At 34.2% G+C, this 27275-nt stretch overlaps 4 protein-coding genes across 8 annotated transcripts; 3 read left to right on the top strand and 1 right to left on the bottom strand.

Moving 5' to 3' along the window:
- Positions 1–1669: 1669 nt before the first annotated feature.
- On the bottom strand, positions 1670–10214 carry LOC132268872 (uncharacterized). Of its 2 annotated transcripts, XR_009469385.1 has the most exons (4): positions 9982–10214; positions 8293–8541; positions 2015–2087; positions 1670–1915 (listed from the first exon to the last, which is right to left on the bottom strand). XR_009469385.1 is itself a non-coding variant. In XM_059769765.1 (2 exons), the coding sequence occupies exons 1-2, from the start codon at positions 10029–10031 to the stop codon at positions 8349–8351; spliced, it is 243 nt and encodes an 80-aa protein (XP_059625748.1). In that variant the 5' UTR covers positions 10032–10212; the 3' UTR covers positions 8204–8348. The 2 variants fall into 2 exon arrangements, 1 of the variants encoding a protein (XP_059625748.1); XM_059769765.1 differs by lacking the exons at positions 1670–1915; positions 2015–2087 and having other exon boundaries at positions 8204–8541; positions 9982–10212.
- On the top strand, positions 5144–5875 carry LOC132268871 (monothiol glutaredoxin-S6). The gene has a single exon (XM_059769764.1). The coding sequence runs from the start codon at positions 5330–5332 to the stop codon at positions 5648–5650; it is 321 nt and encodes a 106-aa protein (XP_059625747.1). The 5' UTR covers positions 5144–5329; the 3' UTR covers positions 5651–5875.
- A 1591-nt stretch (positions 10215–11805) lies between the features above and the next one.
- On the top strand, positions 11806–23835 carry LOC132268870 (peptide chain release factor APG3, chloroplastic). 4 transcript variants are annotated; one of them, XM_059769760.1, is made up of 16 exons: positions 11806–12018; positions 12376–12432; positions 13206–13286; positions 13368–13425; positions 13500–13603; positions 13755–13806; positions 15484–15588; positions 18136–18185; positions 18796–18861; positions 18943–19107; positions 19695–19767; positions 19931–20063; positions 22224–22281; positions 23082–23129; positions 23439–23522; positions 23595–23835. In XM_059769760.1, the coding sequence occupies exons 1-16, from the start codon at positions 11866–11868 to the stop codon at positions 23664–23666; spliced, it is 1359 nt and encodes a 452-aa protein (XP_059625743.1). In that variant the 5' UTR covers positions 11806–11865; the 3' UTR covers positions 23667–23835. The 4 variants fall into 4 exon arrangements, with proteins under 4 accessions (XP_059625743.1, XP_059625744.1, XP_059625745.1 ...); XM_059769761.1 differs by lacking the exon at positions 15484–15588; XM_059769762.1 differs by lacking the exons at positions 18796–18861; positions 18943–19107.
- LOC132268537 (uncharacterized) lies at positions 23686–25865 on the top strand. Its single transcript, XM_059769368.1, has 2 exons — positions 23686–23782; positions 24889–25865. Exons 1-2 carry the CDS (start codon positions 23686–23688, stop codon positions 25863–25865), a joined length of 1074 nt encoding a protein of 357 aa, XP_059625351.1.
- Positions 25866–27275: the final 1410 nt, after the last annotated feature.

Genomic DNA, 27275 nt, shown 5'->3' with positions numbered 1-27275 from the left:
AATCATCCAGACAACCAGAAATTTCAAATGTCACTGGACCAGACTTGATAGTAGCATACGAAGAGCTCAACTGAACAACAGCTGACCCCTCCTTAAAACTGAAACTTCTGCTCATCCTACTTAGGCTGAAGCTAAACCGATGATTAGGTGATTGATACCTTCCCTTTGCAGCTACTGGGTCAGTAGTTTCTTGATCAAATCCCTTAGAATTCTCAATTGGACTTGAGCAGGAAATCTTACAGATTTACTTTTGGAAAATATGGCTGGTGATTCACTTGTTTTATTGTAAAATATAAAATTGAACCTTTTTTATTTTGTTTTGGTCCAAAACAACCCACAACACATTTTAGAAGAATGGTTCAGAAATGTTAAAAGTAAAAATATAGTTATATACTTATAAGGTGGTAAACGGGCGGGTAAGATCGAGTTTGGGTAGGGTCACATATAGGCGGGTCAAATATGAATTGATCCACATCCAAACCACTTTGTAATGGATTACATATGCATTTCATTTTATTATTTTGAATAATCTCATTATTATAGTTTTTTTTAATTTTAAATGGATAAAAATTTGTAAAAATATGTATGGATAAGTGTAAATCTTCTAATTTATTTTGAAAATTCTTTAAATTTATATTATTTTATTTTGTGACTAGACATGCACGAAGATAAGATACTATATATATATATATATATATATATATATATATATATATATGAAATAATTTGTTATGCTTTTTATAGAATAACTAATTAAATGAATAAATCAGGTTGTTTTACTTTGAAATACAAATATAAACATAAATTTCTTTTGAGTCATAGTATTACATACACGAGGAGTTCATAATGCATAGAGAATTTGAGAGAGAGAGAATTTGGGATCGTATGAGAATTTTAAAAAGGAAGAGGTGAATTTGAGTCAAATAGAGATTGTGAAACTGTGTCTCTTATATAATGAATAAAATATAGGTCAAAATGAGTGACCCATATTCAACCCATTTAACCCTCTATAAAAAGATATTGCATATGAGTCACCCATTTTTATCCATATTTTAAAATAATTCACCCATATTTATTTTAAAACGGGCGAATATGACCGGATTGATGGGTCATAGACCTATTTTGCCACCCCTAATTCGTATTGCATTCTAAAATCCCATATTTTAGACGAAATATATTGTTTGGGAAAAATAAGATCAGCCGGTTCGGTAGTGAATTATAGTACCATCCGATATACCGGAGTGAATCCCACCTCCCCAGATCTGTGGTACATGAGTGCACCATGCTAGTAGGATCATGTTCGAAGGAACATGTGTATACACACATGCATGCATGCATAAACTGAGATGGGTGCTTCTTTTGAAGATGACCAGACACTATCTGAGATCGACAGTTATAGGGAGATATTATTTTAATAAATAAATAAATGTAACATGAAAAAGAACAAATGCAATATGCGCGTGTAGCAGTGTAGGTATACATACAATATATAGATACAGAGGAAGGACATTAGCTCGATGCGTGTGTTTATAGATTGAAACTAACTATGAATATTAGAGAAAATTTTATATGATTTCATAAATTGAGAACACCTGTAACACTTTCATATGTTTACTTCAGTTTCATTTAACAATTCATTCTATCACTAAAAATGAAATTACATGCATAATTGAACAATTTAAAATCGTAATTATAAATCGGTAGTTCTCCTTTCAATTCATAAGATTCGTGAGATTATATGTCGCCAGCGTTCACGTGCAGCAACACATGTTACAAAAACTTTATATGAAAAGAAGAAGAAGAAACGTCATGGGAATAATGAAGCACGTGATTGATTTAAAGTAGAAAACAACACCACATCCAGTCATCCACATATACGAAGATGCCCACATCCACCCCAAGAATCCCCTTTAAGCTGAAAATCATATTTGCATTTGAGATTTTGTTCAATCTTAATCACAGATTTCCAGAATAACTAAAAGATTTTGAAGAGAAATGACGAGAGTAATGTTACCAGAATAAAAATTTGAGAAAGACTAGTCATACTGAAGCTCGTGGCACTTGTGAATGATCCTGACTTCCGTCCACTGCAAAGAATTGACATGTGTAAGAAATTTTCAAAGTAAAACTACGACAAAAGGCACCTTATACAGCAAGCTTCACCCTCGTCCGTTTGATTTAGCACGCCCTCATCATATCATTTTCATTCTTGAAAATTGTTTGGTTTTCGGAGAATCTTCTCCATTTGGCATCTAGATAAGCATTAAAGATGAATCAAACCAATGGTTGAAAGCATTCCTTTGTGAGAGAGATGGAATAACAGAATAACAGAACTGCACCTGCACCTGAGAAGCTCTTATCTAATTTATGTCTGTCTGTGATGCCAGTACTCGGTTTTGAGTCCTGCTTTATATATATTCCGGTTACAGAAAGAATGTCCTATCAAAAGTTGACGACATTCTCATAACAAACTTTTTACCATCTCTCAAATCATAAATGCAGTAAATACTCGCCTAAATATATACACATAACATAAGTTTATTACAATCAAATACAGTATAACTAACAAAAATATTATATGCAACAATACTATATTGTACTCGCAATGAAGAATAAAGGGCGTTCCGTAAGTGCTCATGACATACTATATATATTGGGGAACACTGGGGCACCTTCAAGTAAAATAATCCATTTTTCTATAATAACAACTGAATTACCCAAAAAAAAACTGCAAATGAACCAACTTTTGGGTCATGTTCCTCTACTAAGCAAACAAGTCATCGATCTAGTTTAGAACTTGAATGGGTTCTCGCAAGTGATCGACTCATATAGCCTTGACCTGTGATTTTTTAACAGAGTCTCATACATATATCGTAAAGAAACTATAAAAATTAAAGATATCATAAAAATTAAATTAAAATATAAATATATATATATATATACACTATCATCTCATGAGTTGGACAGAACATATTCAAAAACAACTTAAACCACTAAAACTGAAACAAGTAAAATCTAAACAATCTAAACTGCACTCGGTTTATTTGCAAATTCTAGACAATGGAGTAGAATTAATTGTCTAGTACGAGAGAGAAGCTACCAAGTTGAGTAGATATAAACTGAGAGAAATGTAAAATCTCAACTCAAATGGGGCAGAAAATTAATTGGAAACTATAAAAATAAAATATGGGCAAGAAAATACACGCATTGCAATCTGTCTCATATCTGGGTTATTTGATAAGCACTCCTACCATAAGGTGCCACAGTCATACGACGCTACATATCTGGCCTTTCAATTTATCTTGAGCCTAAGTTTTAATGTTCCTGTACCTTTCTTCTTACCTAGTGAAATCTGGTCCCTGAAAGTTACATCGTATACACACACATATTCACACAAAATTTTGACATTATCACCAGCCAAAAAACACTTTTCCTTTCATATTATGGGTATGGATCCCTATCTTTTCTTGTTTTGTTTTGGTGATAACATCAAAATGTGCGTGAATATATACACACACACATATATATATTCTTAAGATAAGAATATCAGATGTTGAATTCTCAAGAATATTAATTTCATCTCTTTCGAAATGAAAGGGTTCCAAGTATGCAAAGATATTACAGAGTGATGGTATACATGAGTTGAGTTCTAAAATGAAATGGTAAGTACTATTTATGAGATGAAATTGATGAATCAATGTAAATTGGAGAGAGAGAATTCATGTGGCCCACCCCATTCATAGGGATTAAAGTAAGGACCATAATGATGAATGTAAATTGCTTGAAAATTAGCAAAATGAGGATCAACTTTTGGCAATGAAAGAAGTCAGCATCACTTTGCAAAAAGTAGTTCTTTTCAAAGCCCTCGTGATCCTATCTCACACATAAAATAATGAAGTTGATATCAAAATATTCAAATTCTCTAATCATTTATTATTAGACTAATCATCAAAAGAATATCAATGAGCTAAATTTCTTTATATGCAACAAAGTTCTTGCACAATATCTCCAGATAATCTTTAACTTTCGGGAAAAAATAAATAAATAAATGTCTTCAGATAATCCTCATTAGTTCCTTTGGTGACATAAGTCCAACAAACATCTACTGCATGCAGAAAAAGGAAGTCCTAATACACACTGGTATATATAGAACTTTACTTCTTTAAGGGGCAAAGGATCTTAATCTTTCTATTAGCAAAAAGCAGCTTCCAGCAACATCTCAAAATTTTCTACCAGTGCAAGCTTTCTACACCGGGATTGACAAAGCATAATAAATGACCTTTCAAACCTAAATGTGCACCTTTTCACAAAGAATCAGGTTGTGACAAGGACAATGAACAGTAACTTAATTCCCACATTGTTTAAATATTACATTAGTCATGTGTTTTTATGTGGAGAATAATACGTATAAATTGACAGTGTGCAAGACTGGAAGGTATGTTCTTCTCCTTCTGTACAATGTCACTGTATGCATGTGATTTTTTTTTTTTCTTAGCATGCTCGTAAGGGCAAATCACCAGTCACCACTGATAAGCATCTTTTTCTCCTTCACAAATTTCCTTTTATTCAATTGGTTTTCGTTATATTGAATTTGAACTCGATGCGAATCTTGTTATGGAGAGAAAAAAAGGCTACCCAATTGGATAAACCCAATATCTCTCTCCACCTCATCAGATTCTCCGATTTGGATATATTACAAGGTTCTGTATGTCATATATAACAAAAAATCATATTAATATATCTATATCTATATATGATATTACCATACTGGCCTTAAGCATGTAATTGATAGTAAACCTAGTGTTTATGTTGATTGCATTTGCAAGGAGCAAGGTTATATCTTAATTAATTACAGGATTCTTTTCGTTGTTCTGTCTCATACTGCCGAATTTAATTTCTCACGAGTGCCATTTTCTTTTTTGATAGCAATATATCTAGCCACACACACACAGGCTACATTAAGGTTACTGATGTCAATTTAAGGATGTGCAATCCCACTGTGATTACGTTCGGCATATTAATCCACTGATATTATCGCGTCCTTATCAAGCAACGATCAAGGATAATTTGGGAATCCACTGAAAAAATGTCTTTCGGTCCTTTTCTCTCCCTAGTTGTTTTTGTGTCTGCTAAATAGTTCAACCCACATTCCTTTGGCCTCTATATATAAATAACCTCCACGGCACCTCAACTAACTCAACTAAATCTTAGATCTCCTCACAATCTTCATATATAGTCATATTACCTATTCTTCTCTCTCTCTCTCTCTCTCTAACGTGTAGACTCACTCTTCTATATATCAGCATTTGTATACTATTCAGTTGTAGCAATGGATTCAGTGATGAGCTTGGTTGGTGAAAATCCTGCTGTGATCTTCAGCAAGAGTTCTTGTTGCATGTGCCACACAATTGTGCAACTGATACGTGGTTTCGGGGCAAACCTGACAGTTTATGAGCTCGATCAACTTCCAAAGGGGAAGCAAATTGAGAGGGAACTGCTGGCTTTAGGGCGTAACCCGAGCGTACCAGCTGTGTTCGTAGGACAGAAGTTGATCGGTGGTGCTAATGAGGTGATGGCTCTCCATGTCCAGAACGAGCTAGGCCCAATGCTCATCAAGGCTGGTGCTATATTTTTTTGGAAACGTGAATAAATAACAAAACCAAAACTCTGGTACAATGTTATTGTGACTGTAAGTAGCTAGCGGCCTTTGCTTTAGTAATAAATGAGCACACAAAAGACACCCTATATAAATAAGCAGGACGCTTCGTTTTGTTGTACAAAGCACCATCACAGCTTATGTTTAACTTCTATATGTATTTTCCTTTCGGTTCTACTAAATAATGTGATACTTAGCTAATTACTTTATGTTTTTTAACATTAATTTCGTAGTTGTTTCTTACATATGCACATGCATGCATGTCAAAAAAATGTAGAAGATATAGAATTTTAAGAAACACACCAATCTGCAGGCAATGGTTATGGCACAGTGAACTGCACCTTTGGCAAATTTATACGCTATTATGGACAGAATTATTATTTAATTAAATAAAATTTAACATTATATAATTTTAAAAGAAACATGGCATACAAGTTGCTACACTTGATTATAACAAGTGAGGTAGGTGTGGGAACAACATCCTTCACACTATACCATACTGAGGCAAAATAGTTTTTCTTAATAACTATAATTTTATGGGGTTAAAATTGGTTAGATTTATTGTGTAATGGTAAAAGTTCATATTGTGATATATGAAAATGCATATCCTAGCGTGACACAATCACTTTCCAACGGTTAGGTTTGCACCCAACCCATCCTTAATATCTTCTATTAATATGAATTATGCTAGTTGGCATCAATTTTGCAATTTAAAATTTCAATATGCCTCTACATAAATACTTTATTTATAACCAACCTACAAGGGCTGTTATATATATATATATTTAAAGAAAATCAATAACACTACCAATTTGGTCTCTTTCAAAGAAAGTGAAATTATATGCCCTCAAACAAGAAGGCCAAATTGCACTAAACCCCACTGCACTATAAAAAAGTTGCAAAATACCCCCCTTTACTATTGATTTTTTTTTTTTTTTTTTTTTTTTTTTTTTTTTTTTTTACAGAAAACACCCTCAATTTTACCAAAAGTTACAAATTACCCCTGAAGCACAAAAGTTGCAATTCTGGATTTAAAGCATCGCATCCTTACACAATGGCCTATTGTTTTGACGAAAATACCCTTACGCATGCCCATTTCGTCAAAAAAAAATCAGCCCATGTGTAAGGGTGTGTTGCACGTGACCACTTTAAAACCAAAATTCCAACTTTCATCTTCAACGGAGGTAATTTGCAACTTTTGGAAAATTGAGAGTGTTTGTTGCCAAAAAAAAATAGTAGAGGGGTTATTTTGCAACTTTTTGATAGTAAAGGGGGTTTAGTGCAATTTGGCCAAACAAGAATGAAATCCATTACAAACGGAAAATAACCTTCAGTAAGGGTGCAATCAAGAGACTGTGAAGTTGTATATTGAGGGTTTCTTTCAACTCATTCTGCACATTGCAATGAATTTCAGAGAGCATAAATGCTAAGAATTCTTCGCAATCTGTCTTCTAATTTTTTAAGTGACTTTTCTTATATTCTTTTATCCTTCTAGTTTAAAGTGAATTTTATCCTATACACAATATCACTTCTCTTGTATTTTTTACAAAGTTCGATCTGAGAGAAGCCAACTAAACCAAGTGTGAAGTGATCGCGATAAATCATGGTGTAATATACATCTTGTCAGGCCCTGCCACTACTCTAGCATGCTTCAAGTGCTCTTTTCTATCTCGTACATTATTCCATGTTGCTCAATTTCAATCCCCTCATTTCTTCCAAGTTATTCCAATTCCCAGTCTTTCAAGCGCTATGGTCTTACCATTTTCCTTTACTCTAGTTACCTCCTACCACTCAAGGAACTCAAAAGCAAACACATCCATAGAATAAATCATTCACTAACTTTGATCAAGAACTAAAATTTCAGACATCCAGTAACTCTGTCCAAAATTTCTCAAACCACATTGTGGTATTGCCTGGTAGATATAGAAACTTATACTCTACCAGCAACAGGGTGCAACTAAATTTTCTCATAATTTTCTAGGCGTTGTCATTAGTTCTATTGGTTTAATGTAGGAGACTCTTTTTAGTTCAATGTCAAAAAATAAAAAATAACAGATCACTAAAGTGAACAAAAGCAGCGTGTAACCATACTTGTTCATTATTTGTTTACTAAGGTTCATTATTTGTGTACTAAGCTCATCTGAAGATTGGAAGTATAGACAAAGGGGAAAAAAATGACATTGTTGAAACTGGAAGACTTATAACATGGCAAGAAAAACCTTTTAAGCAAAGAAACATAATGCACTTGCCTAGAAGTATCACATTAATGATGCACAAACTTATCCCCCTTGACAACTGTTCTCAAATATGCAAATCATATAGAAGAATAGATATTGTGCTCACTGTGTTGTTCAATCTTGTAGAATGGCCTGTCATAATGTAAAATACATACACATATAAGATGTGTGTGTGTGTGTGTGTGTAATAGAATAGAGATTTGCACCACGAACTGTTTAAGATCACCATAAACTTATGCTTATGGGAGTCTTTAGCAGACACTAAAACTAAATCAAAAGTCATTTCTTCCATCACAAGAAGATAAAGATATTAAAACAAAATCATTATGGTTCTCATAAATGATTTGCTAGGAATCAATGCTCTAACATCATAATGAAGACTGTGAAGAGCTTACATACAGAATCATTTTTCTTTGATCACTTCAATCGTAAAATACTGAAGCCACAGTATTCTCTCATTTATCGATTTGATCTTTCAAGATGGGGCTACTCTGCTCCATGTTTGCATTCCTTTGCCAATTTTCTAATGCTCTTTTAACAGTAGCATTTGCCTCACGTGTCTCTTCGGCAGAGAACTTGTGTTCTATAATTCCCAAAGGGCCAGGTTGTAGTACATTGATCACAGTTTTCATCTCCTGCTCCAGCTGCCTGGAAAAGAAGAAACAACAGGTAATTTGTTGTTAACAATAAAAACCACAAGTGTTATCGAAGTATAATTTGTCCATCGTATAAAAAGACAAGGAAATTATTTTCCCCTTTTTATGCTAAACTATACAGAGGAAAAGAGACAAGCAAACACCGACAGATCCAAAAGAAGGGAAAAGAAAATAACAGCCCAAATTCAACGAACATAGAAACCACATTCAAATGCACATAATCAACAACTTGGGTAGGAAGATCTCGGCACTTAGTACTCCTGATAAGTTGTTTTTAACCATTCATACAAGAACAATATTGATCTGTGAACATACTAGTGTGTGTCATTCTTCATTACAAGGGAGGATGGCATGAATTAGTTTCAATCATATTATGACAGGGAGTTGCAGATTAGGTTACTCAAAATTTTAAATTTGATAGAATATGCCTGAATGTGTGTGGGGTTCACTTCTGAAACTATGCAGAAGAACAGTACATCATTATCTTTAAGATGCAAAAAAATTCTTATTTACATTAGGAAATCTGTTGGATAGCAATTAATCATAAAACGATCTAGCAAGTGCTCATAGAGATCTTGCTTGCAATATTTACACATCTCGGGTGGTGGCATGTTTTTTTTTTCTTCTCAATTGTATTTAAGATACAGTAAGTAGTGAAACAAATGAAAAAGTTAATCAAGAAACTTTTCTTAGACTAATTTATGTAGATTCTTTTTTCAATCAAGCAACTTTTCTTAGACTAATTTATGTAGATTCTTTTTTCTTTTTCCTTTGTTCAACTAAAATATAATATTATATGGGGCTATCATCTTGAATGGACCCATCTAGAATAGGCAACTTCCCTGTATTTCTTCCTATGTGGTCTATGATTTTGAATATCAGTTTTGAGAAGGCTGCCAATTTCACCCAAAAGATCCATTCAAGCTGATGAATTTCTACGTTACGGGACCATTCAATTCAAGAGGACATTCCAACAAATTATGCAATCTTTATCAATTAAAATTTCTAGTTATATTAGATAGCAATGTAGAAAGTAAATGCTCCTAAGTGGACTAAATTACAGATTATGAATGCTTAATCAATAAAAAATTTTGAAGTAATATAAATACATACAGATATGTATGTATATATATATATATATGTGTTAAAACAAAGAATGTCACAGAAACATACAGATTTAACCTCTCTCAACATCAATACACAAAGTTACAAACAGTTGGGTGGCGTACTGGCGTTTCCCCGGAAAAACCCAAAATAATCACAATGCTGATAATTTGGTTTGAAAGGGGAGGATGTAACTGAAGGAGTACAATAATTAATAAGTTTCAGGCTTAGACGATTAATATTCATACGGACCATATCGATGAGGGAATAATATATACAGATCCTTATATGTACATATGTGTGTGTATACATACAGAGAGAGAGGTACCTGAAGACTCTGGAAAACGGTAAAGAGTTGCCGATTCTCGCAAAAGACATTGGTTTGTTGATGAACGAAATTGAATATTTCTGCCCAAAACAGAGAGGAAGAGAGAGAGGATTTGACAAGGTTCCATTTTGCTTGTACAGATTATTTATGACCTTTGAAGTGGAAGAGAAGAACTAAAACGGTGCGTTTTCGTGTATAAACCCCCAGACGGTGTCGTCTAATGAAGGCGGTGAAGACGGTGGCATCTCAGAAATTGTTTCATTATAATTATACCATTGAAACAAAAGAACACTCCGTAATATTTTATAAACTATTTATTTTCTAATATTAATTATAAATATGACATTCGCACCTTGATTCTTTTTATTGGGGAAAAAAAAAAAAAAAAAAAAAAACATAATAGCTCTTCAATAGTTATGTTTAAAAGTACTTTTTAAAATACTTTTGAAAGTCACAGAAAAAAAATTAAAAAATTCATCTAAAGGTCAATGTGTATTTACTATTTTTTTATTTTGAAAAAAAAAAGAAAAGAAAAGCAAAGTATGCAGTATTTAGATTGGGTTGAAGTTTGGTTTTGGAATTGAGCTGGGCAGGGATTTGGATCTCTCCAATCATTTTTATAAGTGCATGTTATGTTTTGACTTCATAATCAGTTTTATTTTAAATTTTTTTTTTTTAAATTTTTTTTCTTCTTAGAACACGTGTATCAATTTCATAACACATGTATCATTTAAGTTAGGAGTGCAGTTCAAAAGCGATACCTCAATAACTTACCTTTCGAATCCCTACCAATACCATTATACCTTTGAAGCATTCCAATAAGATGTTAATGTGGTGTTGTTATAACCGTTAAATATTGCTTTGAAATTTTAAAGAGATAAATTATTGAAAATGACAATGCCTAAACAAGAGAAAATAAATATATAATTTTTTTTGGATTTTCAAGAAGCATACCATGCGACGTTGGCATTCTTATCTCACCTAACATGACATGTGCACAAAATACTCCCAAATATTAATTTGTTGCAAATAAGTAATACCTACCATTATATGTCTAAATTTCCCACATTGAACATTTTACATATTATTTTGTTAAGAAGGTTATTTTTGTAAAATAATGAAAAGTAACACCTAACATTATTTTTGTGACATTTTTTTTTTCTTTATTTTTGTGAAAAAAAAAATGTGACATGTTGTGTAAGTAATGTTTCAATACATAATAAAAAATAAAAAATTAGTTTGTGTGTGATTACTTAAAGATGATATTTAGTATATGAATATTAAAAATGGTCTTTTAATATTTAATATATTATTATGGAATAATAAATATATATATATTTAGAAATCATACTTTTTACTTTTTTAGATGGAAAGTTAGAGTTTTGTATTATAATTTTGTTTAAATATTAGATAATATAACTAATCTACCTATTTTAGGAGGGCATTAAACATGTAGAGAAAAATTTCATACAACGAATTTATATTATTTTAAAATTTTAATTTTACATTATTTGTTTTTCCATTGTATTTACTTTTTGAGATGAAAAGTCATAATTTTGTATTAGAATTTTGTTTAAGTATAAAAAAAACAATCTCTTACAATGATTTTATATTATTCTAAAACTTTAATTTTATATTATTCTTACATAATTGGGGTATTTTGTTTAAATTTGTAAACTTGGGAGGCAATTGAATGGAGTGGGACTCTCTACTCGTCTTTATTGCAAACGGTGGTGCAAATTACCAAAAAAATAAAAAAAGGGAAAAAATTCCTTATTTTCAAGAAGCAATACTGATAGCTATAAATAGAGAACATTGGCATTCTCTTATCTCATACTCCGTTAGAGAGGCGACAGCGACAAGCTTTACTGATAGAATCCACACATGAATAGCTTATCGACGAGCTTCACTGCTCGACTCTGTCCATGTTCGAAGCCATTTCCGTTACGACGCCGTTCCTGCTATCTATCGAGAAGATCAGTGATCTTTCGACCCTCTCCAAGCCCCAATGTTCCAAGAAGAATCGTTTGCATGGCGGTTTGTACAATTTCAAAAATATTCTTTTGTTTTTGGAACCCAGAATAGTAGTTTTTTTTGCAGTCTTTACTTATACTTTCCCGTTTGGTTACCATGAAAAAGAAAAGAAATGAGGTTTCTTAGGGTTTAAAATTGAAATTTCAGTTTACCGTATCATTCGTTGGGTTTTGGAACCCAGAATCGTCGAATTTTTTTTTTGGGTTTTTGTTGCTGTTGTTGTGCTCCTCCATTTGGTTACCAAGGAAAAGAAAGGAAAAGGGTTTCTTAGGGTTTAAAATTGAAACTAAACAGATTGATGGTCTTTCAGCATTATGTGATTCTGTTTTTTAAGTTGGTTTGTAAAAAATTCAATTGCAGGAGCCTTATCTAATATCAAAATTGGAATCCGCTGAGAAAACGTGGAAAGAATTGTCGGTACGCTTCCAAATTTTAATATTGATCGTTGATGCAAATCTTTGTCCTCATCCGCATTAATGTTTACATTATCATTTTGTTTGTCAAAACCCTTATACACCCATTCAATAATGATTGCAATTTGCACTTGATATAAAAAGATTGGCCAAGAAACTGGACCTTTACCCTTTTTTTCTTCCTACTCCTCTAACTTTTAAAACTATGTTTGGAGTGAAATAGTCTTTTACAAAGGCAAATATCAGACCGTGCACAGTCCCAAGTGGATACAAATGAAGTGGATAAACGTAATCTTAAACAATAAATTTTAGGGTGAGTAGATTAGCATTGTACAGTAAAGTATGATCTCAACTTCTAGCATTTTCGAAAGAAGTGATAATAAATGGAAGAGATTAATGTTATTACATCCACTTTAAAATTTAAATAAAATTGTGGTTCAATTCAAACTTGACTTCTGAAATCATACTCTCTTGATAGGCTTCATTCTAAGCAATTTTGTTCCTGTACATCAAGCTTTTGTCTCGGTGTTTGTGTACCTTTACAGCATACAGACATTAGCCAACGCAGAAACCTAATTCAGATGGACTTTTTGCACATTTTACTAATGAAAACCATATTTAAGTGAATAAAGGATACACACACATTCTTCTATACAATAAAAAAATATATCTACATAAACAAAATCCATGTCCACTACAATCTATTGTGATGGTGCTACTTTGATAGTAGGTATAATTGTACACTAAAGATTTGAAATATTATAATATCAATTGTAGGTCAAGTTGGCTGATCCGGACGTAGTCTCAAATCCCAGTGAATACCAAAAATTGGCACAATCTGTGTCAGAGCTTGATCAGGTACTGTAGTTTTAGATTGTCATCATGCTTTCACGAGACACTTTTTTCTCTGTTGTCAGTTCTGTGTTGTTGAACTAGTAGGTTGTGTCAACGTTCAAGATATTCAAGGATTGCGAGAAACAATTAGAGGAAACAAAAGGTTATCTTTACTTCTATTCTCCCACTTTTGAAAAATAGAGAAATATTTTCTTAGAGCAATCTTCTTCATGCCAGCTTTAGCAAAAGAGGAAGGCAATGATGAAGATATGGTAGAGATGATAACTTCAGAAATTGAAACCTTGTCCAATCAACTCGGAAAGCTTGAGGAAAAGCTTAAGGTATTATCTACATTTTATTTTTATATTTTTATTCTTTCAAAGTTAAATGTTATTTTGCTTCCCCCCTCCCCCCACCCACCCCCCCCCCCCCCCCCCCCCCCTCCTTTTTTTTTTCTTTCTCAAATTGTGATATTTCATCCTACATAACTAGGTATTGTTGCTTCCTAGTGATCCTCTTGACTCGAGAAATATACTGCTTGAAGGTAAGTTTCCTTTTTCTTCTGTTAGTAGATGGTTATGTATTATTGTGGATCACTCTCTTAACATATATTTTTTTTAATTTTATAAATAACTTAACTAAAGCACTCCATATAGAATTTTGCAGATCTCTTTCTTTCCTTTTTCTTCTTCTTTGCCCGCCAATGTTGCTTATACTGGGTAAAAAAGGATAAGGAAGTTTGCAACTAATAACTTGTTACTTCACCATGTCATTTAAAAAGAAGCAATATCAGCTTTTAAACATTGTTTAGCATTGCTTTACATTATCCCTCATATATCTAGTGTTCTACAGTCAACAAATTACTAAATTTTTGTATTTGAATAAACAATGGTGGACACTTGAGTTCAACACTTGCCCTGACCTTTGGAGGTGTTTGAGGCATAAACTTCAAGTGGCACTTTGGTGAGTCATTATTAAAATGTGCGAGACATATGATTGGGTGTTTGTTTCATGCTTTAAAAGATGTACATTCCATATGGAACATCGAGCACATAATGTGTTCACCTCAAAACATTTGTCAAATGCTTCATAAAGCTGGTGTTGAATCATTATAATTCAGAAAATCCTATGTGTCAGAACTGTAGATATTGTTCACTTTGCACGCTCTCCGTGCTCACGATTTTCAAAACTCCTCTACACAGTTAGAAAATGTCCATACATATACCTCTTTCCCTAGGTGATGTGAGACGTCACAATCACCCCCTCTAGGGACCTAGTATCCTAGCTGGCTTAACCCTCATGGGCTTGTGCACGCTACTTCCATTTTTCAGCTAGGGATTGGCTCTAATTCTATGTCTGTCATTTTTTAAGTCACACAGAGCGGGAGCGCGAGAGCTCCGAAATCTGAATTTCATTGAGAGCGGGAGCGTCTTTAAAGTGCCATATTATATACGATTTTTTAGTAATTGTATAATTGATTGACTAATTATTTTTACATTATGTATACAAAATATATACAATATCATGTTGGCTTACTATAAGTGAATAAATAAATAAATGATGAATAATTTACAAAAAATGTTTGATTTCTTGATGGATAGAAGCCTTATGTTCTCTAATTTGGTCTCAAGTTCAACAAGTAGCAGCTACATTTTTGCATGATTCTGATATGCACATGCACCAACCGTACAATATCATGTTGGGTTACCATAAGTGAATAAATAAATAAATACATGATGAATAATCTACAAAAAATGTTTGATTTCTTGATGGATAGAAGCCTTATGTTCTCTCATTTGGTCTCAAGTCCAAAACGCAAATTCACGTACAGAGAGATAGAGCGCTGGTAGTTTCAATGAGTTGTGTGACTAAGGTCATGACCACCTCACTGCATAGATATTGTTCGCTTTGCACACTCTTCGTGCTTATGGTTTTCAAAATGCAGCTACACAGTTGGGAGATGTCCACACATAAGTGCCAACAACCTCTCCCCCCAAGCAATGTAGGATGTCACACTACGCAATTTATATCTTGTTAGATTGAAATAGTCTAAAGTTGGTTTATGAAAGTGATGCTCGAGTTTTAGTAATCAGGACCAATTTTATTTCAATCATGAATGTGAATGTTCAAGACTTTCAGCTATCAAAAGTCATACATATCAAATCAACATATTATGCTTAATTTTTCGGATACAAATATTCTACTTTTTTATTTGTCACAGGAAGGGGCCGGTTGCGTGTTGCAATTGTAAAAGTTTGTGCTTACAAGTGTGAAAACATGTGTTCGAGTCTAAGAACAGTCACTTTGTGTGAAAATGATTCTGAAAGTGAGTTATTTTTGCGATCTTCCCATATTAATACCTTGTATAGGCGGGACCACTAATGGGTAATGGATTTGTCTTTTTTATTTTTTATTTAAACTTGTCATTGAAAGGTTGGCTTTCCAGGGTTCATGCTTCATGGCCTAGGCAAATGAATTGCTTGGTTTCTTGGATCTCCATATTTTCTTGGAACTCAATATTTGAAAGGTTGATTTTTTCTTCTATTTTTGTTGAAATTCGGGGAGAATCAGACCCAAAATGAGCATCAAAAAAATGGGAGATTCGTCGAAGCTAAGCTGGAGACTATAAAACTTGTTAGCAATTGAGTTCACCGAAAAAATCATGGAAATGGTTTTGGTACCGCCACAACAAGATTTGCCAATGGCGACGGAAGTGTGCGGCTTCACAAAGGAAGGCTTTTGATGCGAGAGACAAATAAATGGGTTTATGGTTCTAGTTTGTTTTGCGAAGGGATGGAAGACCATGTTGGTCCAATTAAAGAGGAAATATATCATCAATGATCCATATACATGCATAAACATGAAAAGCACAAGCAATACATATACAATATGCATACATATACTGATGAAAAACACAAAATGCAAGAGAATTAGAAGACGGTGCATAAAATGCAGATAGTTTGTTGGTCGCAATGGATATATATATGTTTGTGGTATATGTGCAGAAAATTGAAGGGTATTGAGTCTCAGCATAGAACAGTGATTTTGGGTTTATTGATTTGGTGTGTGATGGAGGCAACTTAGTGCTAAGAAAGATCAGTATGCGTGATTGAGGCAATCTAGGTTTGTAAAACATCACTAAAATTGATGAAGGGAAGGGACTGTTTGGCATAGAAAAAAACATAAAACAAAACAATCGTGACAAGGCTGGTGTGCTGTCACTTTTCTATTGGACATTGAAATTGTATTTGCCACATCAGCAGCTGAACTTGGATAAAACTCAAAACGACGTGGTTCAACTTTAGGGCTAAATGGTAATTTACTTTTTCTATTAGCGGCAAATTAACAGTTTGCAACAAAATGATAGTTCAAGGGGTTTTACTTACTTTAGGGGGTTTTCTTGCAATCGGGTCATAGTTCAGGGGGGTTTAGTGCTCTTTACCCTATGTTTATAGCATTGCATCAACAAGATTTGATCACCTCTAACTCTTTTTGTTGGTAGTTAAGGTGCCCAACATTGTTCTATTCAGTTGAACTTCTTGATGAGCCTCTGTTACGCATGTTGTTGTGCTACTCATGAGTTACTGTAGGGGCTGTCATTTTCAGAATAGTCTGCTTCCCACATAAGGAACTGCTTTTTGAATGTTGAATACCAAGTAGCTGGATTTTCTAATTCATCATTTCTATTAACCGCTTTACATGTCTTAATACCAATTATCAATTAATTTTTGTTGGCAACAGACAATTTGCTTTGCAAATGGTTTTGATAAACAAAAGCCATCTTGACTGTTTAACCTTTTCATTTATTTTTGTCAGTTATGCACTTAGAGCAGTCAAATTTCGTATTACTATACATTATGGAATAACCAAATTGTAACTTAAGTTTTATTCTTTTATTGCCCAGTGTGCATATACTTATGCTTTGTTTGGTAGGTAGGAAGGAAGAGGGTTGGAGGAAAGATAGGAAGGAAGGAACAAACTTTATTCGTTCGGTAGAGAGGAGATAAGGAGGGAAATGATAATGGGATGGATGAGTCATCTTTCCTCCTTTACAAATTTTAATCCCTCCAAATATGGATGGAAGAGAGGAGGGAAGACAAGTGGAGCTATTATAAAAGTTTTAAATTACAATTCTATCCTTCATTAATATTAAAAGTATAGATAGTGATGGGTATAATGTAAAAAACAATTTAAAATTCTCTCTTCCCTACTCTCCTAACGAACATAGTAAGTTTTCAGTTGCTTCTCCTCTTCCATCCAACCGAACAAAGAGGGAAATGCACAATTTCTCTCGTAGCGATGTCTCATCCATCCCTTCTTCTCTTCCTTCCATCCATTTTTTGTCCTTCTTGCCGAACGAAGCATTAGTTGAAAATGCATTGGAGATGATATTGTAACAATATATGTGGATTTTATGCAATAACTTTTCTTGGTCATGTTAATTTGGCACTAAGGTGCTGTTTGATAAAACTGAAAAAAAAAAAAAAAAAAAAAAGAGCTGAATTTTAAGTGCTCAAGTTTTTAAGTGAAAACTAAAAATAAAGATTTTTTTTGATATCTTTTAGAGATAAGTGAAGTCCCTGTTGCTTATAATTTTATCCCAATTTAAGTGGGGCTTAGCTTTCTTAGTGATGATCAAATTGTGTTATCAAACACACTTAACTAGATAAACACTTGATCCATTAAGAATTGATGCTGAATTGGTTTATCAAATAGTATCTAAGATTCTAAATGTGCAGGAGATGCTTGAGTTTCACTAAGTGCCACCTCGTTAATTGTTTTCTTGTGTTTGGGAGATCATGCTCTTTTCTTCATTTTCTTTTTCCATTTTACTGCGAATCTATAGATTTATAATTGATATCCTTGTTTTCAGTGAGGGCTGGTACCGGTGGTGATGAGGCAGGGCTTTGGGCTGGTGATCTTGTAAGTACAATTACTTCCATAATAGGGGCATGCAAAGATGATCTTGTTGCTTCTTCATATCCAAATCTAATAGTACATGGTTCTATTATAGAAATTCACTGTTGCATTTTAGTATCCACACATGCTGGCCTTGAAATTGATGTTTCATTCTTTGACATCAGAGAACCAATCATACAAAATAACAGTGGCTGGAACAATAGTATTTAGCTTATCAAAATTTGAACTTCTTGTGATTAGTTTCCATCCCCCTACTTAAGAAAACAACAGTGTATGTAGCCATAGCTGGACGGTTCTTGTGTTTCACCTTCCAATTTTTATGAAAGACTGAATCCTTGCACAGTGATTATTTGTTGGAGGGTTGAATGGCTGTTAATTATGGCTTAAAATCTGCACAGATAACCTTGTTAACGGAGTTTCAAGGAATAATATTGTTAACAGAGTTTCAGGAAAAAAGTTATTGTCGAGATTGAAATAGATTCTTTCCCTAAATCTTGATCTTCATTTTATCTCTAGAAATGGATATTAATCAGTCTTCTTTAAATTTGCTTCCTAAAGCACTCCATGTGTTCAATATCTGCTGTCCAAGCTAAATTATTTTTAAGTGCTTTAGGTCCGTATGTATCAGAAGTACAGTGAGAGGAATTCATGGAAATATTCCCCACTTTCCAGCTCCGAGGTAGACATGTAACTCAAACTTATTAAGAATACGCATATTAAAATTTTGTTGCCGGTGGCTAAATCTTCTTCTCTTTTTGAGACTGAAAAAGGAGGATTCAAGACATATGTGATGGAAGTCAAAGGAAGTCGTGTCTATAGCAAATTAAAATATGAGTCTGGCGTCCATCGGGTTCAACGTGTTCCTCAGACAGAAGCCCAGGGCCGTGTGCACACATCTACAGCAACTGTAGCGATCATGCCAGAGGTAGAGTTTGTCTCGCACATGAGTTGTATATGTCTGCATTATGATTAAGCTCTGAAATATATTATCTGTCGGTTTGGTTCTTAGGTTAACCCAAGTGACATTGACTAATTTAGTCTACATTTTTCACTGTAATTTTCTGTAATACCTGTGCATCTTAATGGTGTTACCTAGTAAATGTCATATTATGGAACAATGTCAGGTATTTAAGTTTCCTTGACATTGTCTAGTAGGGTTGCTTTCTGTGCGAAAAATTCTCTTGGAGATGGGAATTTTCCTGGGAATATGTCTTTTAGACTTAATGTTAAAACTGGAAACCCCCCACCAAATGATTGTCCTGATTAGTCCTTGGTGCTCCAATACGTGGGGTTCTGATTCCAGATTTACAATTACTGATGTTTATTAAAGTGTGCCTAGGAAACCAGGTATGCAATGTAATGATGAGATGTAGTTTGGAACCTCACATTCACTTAATGATCAAAATTTCTTGTTTTGTTTGCTTCTTTATTCGCTCTCCTAAGTCCTAAGTCGAGGTATCATTTCCTTTGCTTCCCCTCAATTCTCTGTCCTTATGTCACGTCCAATTTCAGGCTGATGAAGTTGAGGTGGTAATTGATCCAAAAGAGATAGAACTTACAACAGCAAGGTCTGGTGGTGCTGGAGGTAAGTATAAGTCATTGTCATAATCCCTGTATCAATTGAATCATTTTCTTTTATAAGGAATGAGAGGCTTCAGAACTTCTTTATTTCCCCATACTTGTGTACGCTATGTTTATGTTTCCCATAAACAAAAGCAATTTATTTATTTGCGTCATATCTCATGCAGGGCAGAATGTCAACAAGGTGGAGACAGCTGTTGATCTTTTCCATAAACCAACGGGAATTCGAATATTCTGCACAGAAGAAAGATCCCAGCTTCAAAACAGGATTCGTGCTCTTCAATTGTTGAGAGCAAAACTGTGAGAAATATTATCTCAAATTAGCTTATCACTTTTATGCTGTGTTTCATAGAAGTTAATTAAATCGGTGCTCGAATTTCTACGTAAAAATTGTTAAATGTCTAGGATAAACCATATATCGATCCATGCAAATTGCATAAAACTCCCTTTTGGGCCCGAAATGCTCATATATTTTTAAGGCCTACCTTTAAATTCTATAATAGGAATTAAGGTTCTATCTTTTATCCCAATTGAAAATTAGTTCTATCCATCTCCAATATGCAATACATTCAACTGGTTAGATTTACTTGGGATTTAGAAAGAAATATTACAAGGTAAGAACTTAACTAACTTTTTTGAATTTTTGATGAATTTGATTACATAGGACTAACATTGAAACCCACCAACTTGTGAACTAATACAATTTGATAGTACTTTGATGAATTATATTTAATATCAAGATTCAACACAATATTTTAATACATTTTGACGAAAATACATATGCTATGTAAGTCCAAAATTTTGGAGTATGTAACCGTTTCTTATTGTTGTGCATCTTTTCCTACACACACAACACATGTTTGTAACCTATGCATGTTAGGGTTCCACACATGTGAGGGAGCTTGTCAGTTATGCTCCATTTGGTATAATGATGGAAAATGAGGAGTGAAGGTAGGAGGGAAAGAAGAGGCATCTGTAGCGTTAGGAAGGGGAAATTCCCTCATTTGTTTGATTGAGCATGAGAAGAGAGATAAGAGGAATGAAGCATAGGGCTACTGTATGATTTTGCCACTATACTCTTTTATATTAGAAATGGTTTCTTAAAGGGAAGTAATGTAAAATAGCAGGGAACTTCTTTCCCCACATCCTTTTATAAGAATAAAATAGTGTGCCCCAGTGGAGGGGGCTTTCTCCTCTTTTCCTTTCCCTTCTCTTCTCCATCCTACCAAAATGAAGGACAGTCTCATTTTCCTTTCTTCCATTCATCCTCCCTTTTATCCTTTTCATTTTAGTGCTCTATGGTTCATGGTTGGTTATGTGGGGGTCCTATGGACTCTGCCATGTTCAATACCCATTCCATTATTTTCTCAAGTTTTGATCAATATAATTAATGCACTAATCTTCTAATGCCTTATAACCTGCGTTCACTTGAGAGATCTTTTCGCTTCAAGAGACACCAGATCTTATTCCTAATTCAAACTTGTTGAAAAAACAAAAAATTGAAGAGAGAAGTTAAGCATGAAGAACACAAGAATATAACGTGGTTCGGTCACTTCGGCCTACATCCACAGCACACAAAGCCCAAAGGGCTACATCTCTTTTTTATTGTATTCTCTTATAATTTTGTTTACATTGGTCACCTCTATTTATAGGTAAAAGAATACAAATATGTGATAAATATGAAAAATATAGTGATGGAAAGATTCCTAAAATCAATCCCATGAATCACTACAATCAATATTCTATCAAAGGCTTTAATCACCCCTATAATTATATTCTGTAACACTCTCCCTCCCTCAAGGTACACAGAGATTGTAACTAATTTTACCAACTTAAAAATAAATACAAAGTTGTCAAGAGTCATTGGTTTCGATTTGTCACCCATGATATCCGAGATGAGGAGAGCGGAACAAGTGCAGAGTAGGGTATATTAAACCTGCTCTGATTCCATGTTGAATAAACAAAAAATTGGAGAGAGATACTAAGCATGAAGAACACAAGAATATAACACGGGTCAACCTACATCCACGGCACACAAAGCCCAAAGGGCTACGTCCTTTTTTTTTTAGTTGTTGTTATTATTATTATTATTATTATTATCATGTTTCCTCTTAATTTTGTTTACAATGATCACATCTATTTATGGTGAAAGAATACAAACAAGTGATAAATATGGAAAACATGTTTGATCAAAATATTCCTAAATCAATCCCATGAATCACTCCAATCAATATTCTATCAAAGGCTATGATATTCTCTAACAAAATTGCTTATAGTTTATGGATGCACTGTCCAACCATGCAGTCTTTTCCTAGCTACATATAAATGTATTTTTTTTGGGGGTTAGTATATGTACCCACATGCTTTAGTTTCAAATTCTTATCCAAAATTACTTGTTTGTTCATATAATAATGATCATTTTATATGCAAGAATGTCTAATGATTATGACATTGTTCCAGGTACGAGATCAAATTAAGGGAGCAGCAAGTGATGATAAGGAATCAAAGAAAAATACAGGTTTGATGTCTTTGCTCAAAGAATTTATAGCATATGAATGATGAAGTTGCATATCAGAGAAGCAATCAGGCTCTATTGACATGTCATGGCTTGACTTAACATGCTACTTCACGACTCTCACACACGCATCCACTATCGTCCCTATGTAGACTTGCCCCCAACCTCCCATATGGGAAGATAAAGGAGATATCACTTGAGCTAAAGCCTTGGTAAGAATTTTTTTTTTTTTTCTTTTTTCCCCTTGCTTCATAATCTACATGCATAAATTGTTTACTTTTTAACGTACTGAACTTTTATGGAAAAAAATAAATTACTTCAAATTATTAGGAAATTCTGTGATATTTCATAGTTTGCTCATAAATCACGTTCTTCATGTATGCAAATGGATGGTACTCAACTTAACAAAGCCTTTTCCAACTACTTGGGGCTGGCTATTTGAATGGATGGTGCTAATAAAAAAAAAAAAAAAATCATCAGAATATTATTGGTCTCTAACTACGGTGTGAACTACTCATATCAATTGCGTATTTTATTTATTTTATTTTTTGTAAATGCGATCAAAATATCTGTCCTACGTCACACACACACACACACATTGGGTGTAATTCCTTATGGATGGGGGTGGGCGGTGTGGAATATGCAGTCTGTTATTGCATACTCTTTTTTTATTTTTTTGGTGAACAGCAAATCCTGGAGAGGGTATCAAAAAGTTGCCGCAGGGATAGAGCCTTAAGCATTCTCATGTCGTGTTTTTAGGCCCTAAGTTAGAGTGCTCGTCTAATTTATTTCTAAAATGGCAGGTTGGTACAGGAGCTCGTGCAGAAAAGATCCGGACATACAATTACAAGGTCTTAAATTATATTTTATCGACTTGAGCTTAATATAGCATGTTTCTATTTTGTTTGTCTCTGTATTTTTCCCCCCTTGTTTATAGCATGATAGGTATAAATTTCACCGTACTCATGTCCCCATTTTACTGCTAATCAGAAACTATTACCTTAATACGTATTTGAATGTTTGTCAGGTTGGCTTCTCACTATAATATCAAGACGGTGACATTTGTTGTTAAGGATAATGTTGATTTGAATTCTGTTTCAAACTGAAATTTGGTAGTTAATATGGGAAGTCATAACACTTTTTTTTTTGGTTCGCACCAGGACAATAGAGTTACTGACCACCGATTGAAGATGAATTTTGAGCTTACATCATTTCTTGATGGTGATATTGAGACAGCGGTACAGGTACATGATATGACCAGATTTTTTTTGGAATATAAACATTCCTACCACCTAAATGCTTTTTTCCTCTTTCAGTCTTGTGTTGCTATGGAGCAGAAGGAACTACTGGAAGAACTCTCTGAATCAGTAGGCGCATCAGTTGGCTGATATTCACAATCTTGTAACAATGTCTTGGACAATGACAGTTGAACGCGGAATGCCCATGGATGCTTTCTACTTGAACAAACAATGGAAGTACAGACTGTACAGTAGTGTCATGGGCAGTAAAGTTGTTCGTAAATGTGACACTTCCATTCACTTTTTTTTTTTTTTTTTTCTCCGTTTCACAATCAGAGATGTGTTGAGGCCTTAGATTGTTTAATTATTATGGCAAAGAAACATTTCGGGCTTACACACTACTACTTAGCATCACATCAGAGACTAGGGGTTATATGAGAAACCTACTTGGGGCTAAAAATTGAAACTGAATACTTTTAATGATTTGTATATTAAATACAGTTTTGTTTTTTGTTTTTGTTTTTAAGTTTTGTTTTGTGTTGTTTTATTTTTTCTCTCCAGTATATTTATCAAGTATAGATAATATAGAAAACCAGTATTCATTCCCTCTCAAAGAGCCTCTCAAAATTAAAATTTAGAATGAAAATAATACATTTTAATGAGCTCTCAAAATATTTTTTATATTTTAAGATTGTCAAAAGTATTGTTATATGTATAACAGTTTTTAAAAAAATTTAAGCGGTATATTTTTTTTTCATATTTATTAAAATATAATAGGTGAATAAAAATAATACACTTTAAATAGCATTTTAGATAAAATACATCATTAAAACAAAATTATTAAATATAAGATTTTGGCATTGTAATTCATGTCAAAATATAACTTTGACCAAAAAAAAAAAAAATTAACATTTTGCAGATGCTGAGGTGTCCAAAAATTATGTGCTGGATCAATCGGTGATTGTCTAAGAATCAGTCACATTGAATACCCCCTAATATAACGATCAATCCAATTGGGGTTTAGGCGGATTTGAGATGCCATCTGACCTATATTCTTTACGGGTGAGTTTTTATTACAATTCAACCACTCGTAACAATGTTTTGTGTGTTTCGATGTGTTAGATTGTTGCCAATTAGAAACTTAGAAAGAGTGCAATAGATTCATCACCGCCGCTCAATCTATTACTTCTTAGATGCATTGCGTGAAAATGCTCTACAAATCAACACTCTTTCACGGTCTCTACTAGTCTCATAAACTCATCTGAAACTGCTACCTCTGCATCAACTTTCACACCCATTTCGTCAAAGAGTTCCTCAAATCAAGATTCATATACGGTCTCTTACCTCATAAATTCATGTGGGTTGTCTCCAGAAACTGCTATTTCTGCTTCTGAGAAAATACACTTTGAAACCCCAGAAAAACCAGACTCAGTCATTAGGCTACTCAGAAACCATGGATTCTCCAATACCCAGATAGCCCTTCTTGTGAGGAAACGTCCACTGCTGCTTTTAACCAATCCTGTTAAAACCCTTTTGCCCAAACTTGAGTTTTTTCAGTCTATTGGGGTTTTAAGATCTGACCTCGCAAAACTTATTTGTGCAACCCCAAACCTCTTGGCAATAAGCTTAGAGAATCAGATTGTACCCAAGTATAATTTCCTCAACAGTGTGCTTCAATCCAATCAAAAGGTTTTTGCTGCAATTAAGCACACAGATTCAATATTTCTGGCGGATCATGCGAAGAATCTTCTTCCAAATATCGCGCTTCTGAGGGAACTTGGGGTACCAGTGTCTTGTATTGTACTGTTACTGTCTAATTTCACTGTGTCTATAATGCAAAGACATGGACAGTTCAGTGAAATTGTTACTGAAGTCAAGGAAATGGGATTTGACCCATTGAAGTCGACATTTGTGCTAGCATTGCATGCCATTTCAGGGACGAGTACTAAGTTGAGATGGAATCGATGTTATGAGGCATATAAGAAGTGGGGTTCGTCCAAGGATGATTTTCTCTTAGCGTTCAGAAACCGCCCGCTTTGTATGTGTTTGTCAGAGAAGAAGATAACGAAAACAATGGACTTCTTTGTGAAACAGATGGGGTGGCAGTCCACAGCGATTGAAAGATACCCATCAGTTCTCTTTTTCAGCTTGGAGAAGAGGATTATCCCTAGGTGTTTGGTTATCCGAGTCTTGACATCAAAGGGCTTGATAAAGAAAGATTTGAGTGCGAGTACTTTTTTGATGCCAGGGGAGAAGTGTTTCTTGGAGAGGTTTGTGACCAAAAATGAAGAGGAATTACCTGAGCTATTGTCTGTCTATCAAGGGAAGGTGGATGCTCTGGAATTATAATTGCGAATTCAGGTGAGATTTCGAAGTAGTACTTTATTTTATTACTGATATAACTGCTGGTTTTTGACACTTAACTATTACTGTAATTTTCATCATCACAAATTCTATCGTACGAATTGTTAACACAGTTGTGCTGTTGGACTTTCGGTTTTGCTACTTCTTTTTGAATCCACTAAGGATGAGCTTTCCAGTTCTCATATAGGACATGCATGTTTTGAAGATGATTATTTCAGGAAGAGTATGAGTAAGATCAGTGATAGGACAATTTAAGGGATTGCAAAGCAGTCTTGTTTTATATACTCAACCTCAATGATCTATCATACCTGATAATTTATAGAGAGGACATGTTTCTGACTTTCTGTATGGAACCATGTACTGGTAGTGTGGTACTAATTTTATCGAGAACCTATATCTCACTCTAAGGGACCCACATAGGTGACGCAGGTAAAGAAGATGGTAGACCCTCGTGCTAAAACTATGTTGATCTCTTTGGCACTTTTCACTCAAGTTATATTACATATTCATTCATATATAATTATGAAAAAACACATCAATTCAATGATCCTTGACCATTGAGTTGGCTATTATTTTTCAAATATTCAAGATTCTATTATTCTTTATATATATATATATATATATATATATATGTAATAATCTCTTACTCACCGGTGAGCAAGAAATTTTTCCGCACCATACATACTAACCATTATATGTTAAAAAAGTAGTTACCAAAATAAGATAGCAATGACATTCAACGATCATCATGCATGGTGCGGATGAATTTCTTGCTCACCGGTGAGCAAAAGATTCTTTCAGTGTGTGTGTATATATATATGATCGATAATTTGAAGAGGACTAGTGTTACGGGATTTGAACCTTGACAAGCTCCCTGACAGCCATGGGATGCTATCAGCGTGCACTGGGGGTGCCCAGTGGCATTTTCGTAAATATGGCGAAAAAGTGAAGCTTGGAGTTTTGGCTCGGGATCTTTATGGGAGGTTCCTTGAATTCATAGAAGATGGTTGGCGCAGACAGCACTCGATTTGGATGTCGTGCACTCTGAGACATTTATATGTGGGTGCAGATTAGTGGGCTTGGCACGGGCTAAGTTCACAAGGTTGGCTCAGATGTTGCTTAGAGCATGGACCACACGAGTCATGGACGTGTGGCATAGTCAAGTTAGGGACATGGGCACAAGGCAGTGGGCGTAGGCAAGGCTCAGCGTGCAAGGTTGGCTCAGGGGACTCAGACATGGCTTATGGTTACAGAAGATGGTTAAGTGGGCTCAGGTGGTTGGGGGAAGTTACACTTCCCACTAAGTGGGCTCAGTTGGTTGGGGGGAAGTTACTAATACTTCCCACTAAGTGGGCTCAGTTGGTTGGGGGAAGTTACACTTCCCACTAAGTGGGC

Source organism: Cornus florida, unplaced genomic scaffold (genome assembly GCF_030987335.1).
Source record: "Cornus florida cultivar Cherokee Brave unplaced genomic scaffold, ASM3098733v1 CherokeeBrave_3.0.0_Hap2_Chr08, whole genome shotgun sequence".
Lineage (NCBI taxonomy): Eukaryota > Viridiplantae > Streptophyta > Magnoliopsida > Cornales > Cornaceae > Cornus > Cornus florida.
This window is presented reverse-complemented; position numbering and strand designations above follow the sequence as displayed.

Bases quoted from the DNA above. Each gene is read 5' to 3' on its own strand.
- LOC132268871 (XM_059769764.1), top strand. From the start codon at position 5,330: ATGGATTCAGTGATGAGCTTGGTTGGTGAAAATCCTGCTGTGATCTTC.
- LOC132268872 (XM_059769765.1), bottom strand. From the start codon at position 10,031: ATGTCTTTTGCGAGAATCGGCAACTCTTTACCGTTTTCCAGAGTCTTC. The intron at 8,542-9,981 runs GTACCTCTCTCT...CTTCTTTTCCAG, and splicing joins CCGTTTTCCAGAGTCTTCAG to GCAGCTGGAGCAGGAGATGA.
- LOC132268870 (XM_059769760.1), top strand. From the start codon at position 11,866: ATGAATAGCTTATCGACGAGCTTCACTGCTCGACTCTGTCCATGTTCG. The intron at 12,019-12,375 runs GTTTGTACAATT...ATTCAATTGCAG, and splicing joins GAAGAATCGTTTGCATGGCG to GAGCCTTATCTAATATCAAA. The intron at 20,064-22,223 runs GTGAGAAATATT...ACATTGTTCCAG, and splicing joins CAATTGTTGAGAGCAAAACT to GTACGAGATCAAATTAAGGG.
- LOC132268537 (XM_059769368.1), top strand. From the start codon at position 23,686: ATGTCTTGGACAATGACAGTTGAACGCGGAATGCCCATGGATGCTTTC. The intron at 23,783-24,888 runs GTAAAGTTGTTC...GGTTGTCTCCAG, and splicing joins GTACAGTAGTGTCATGGGCA to AAACTGCTATTTCTGCTTCT.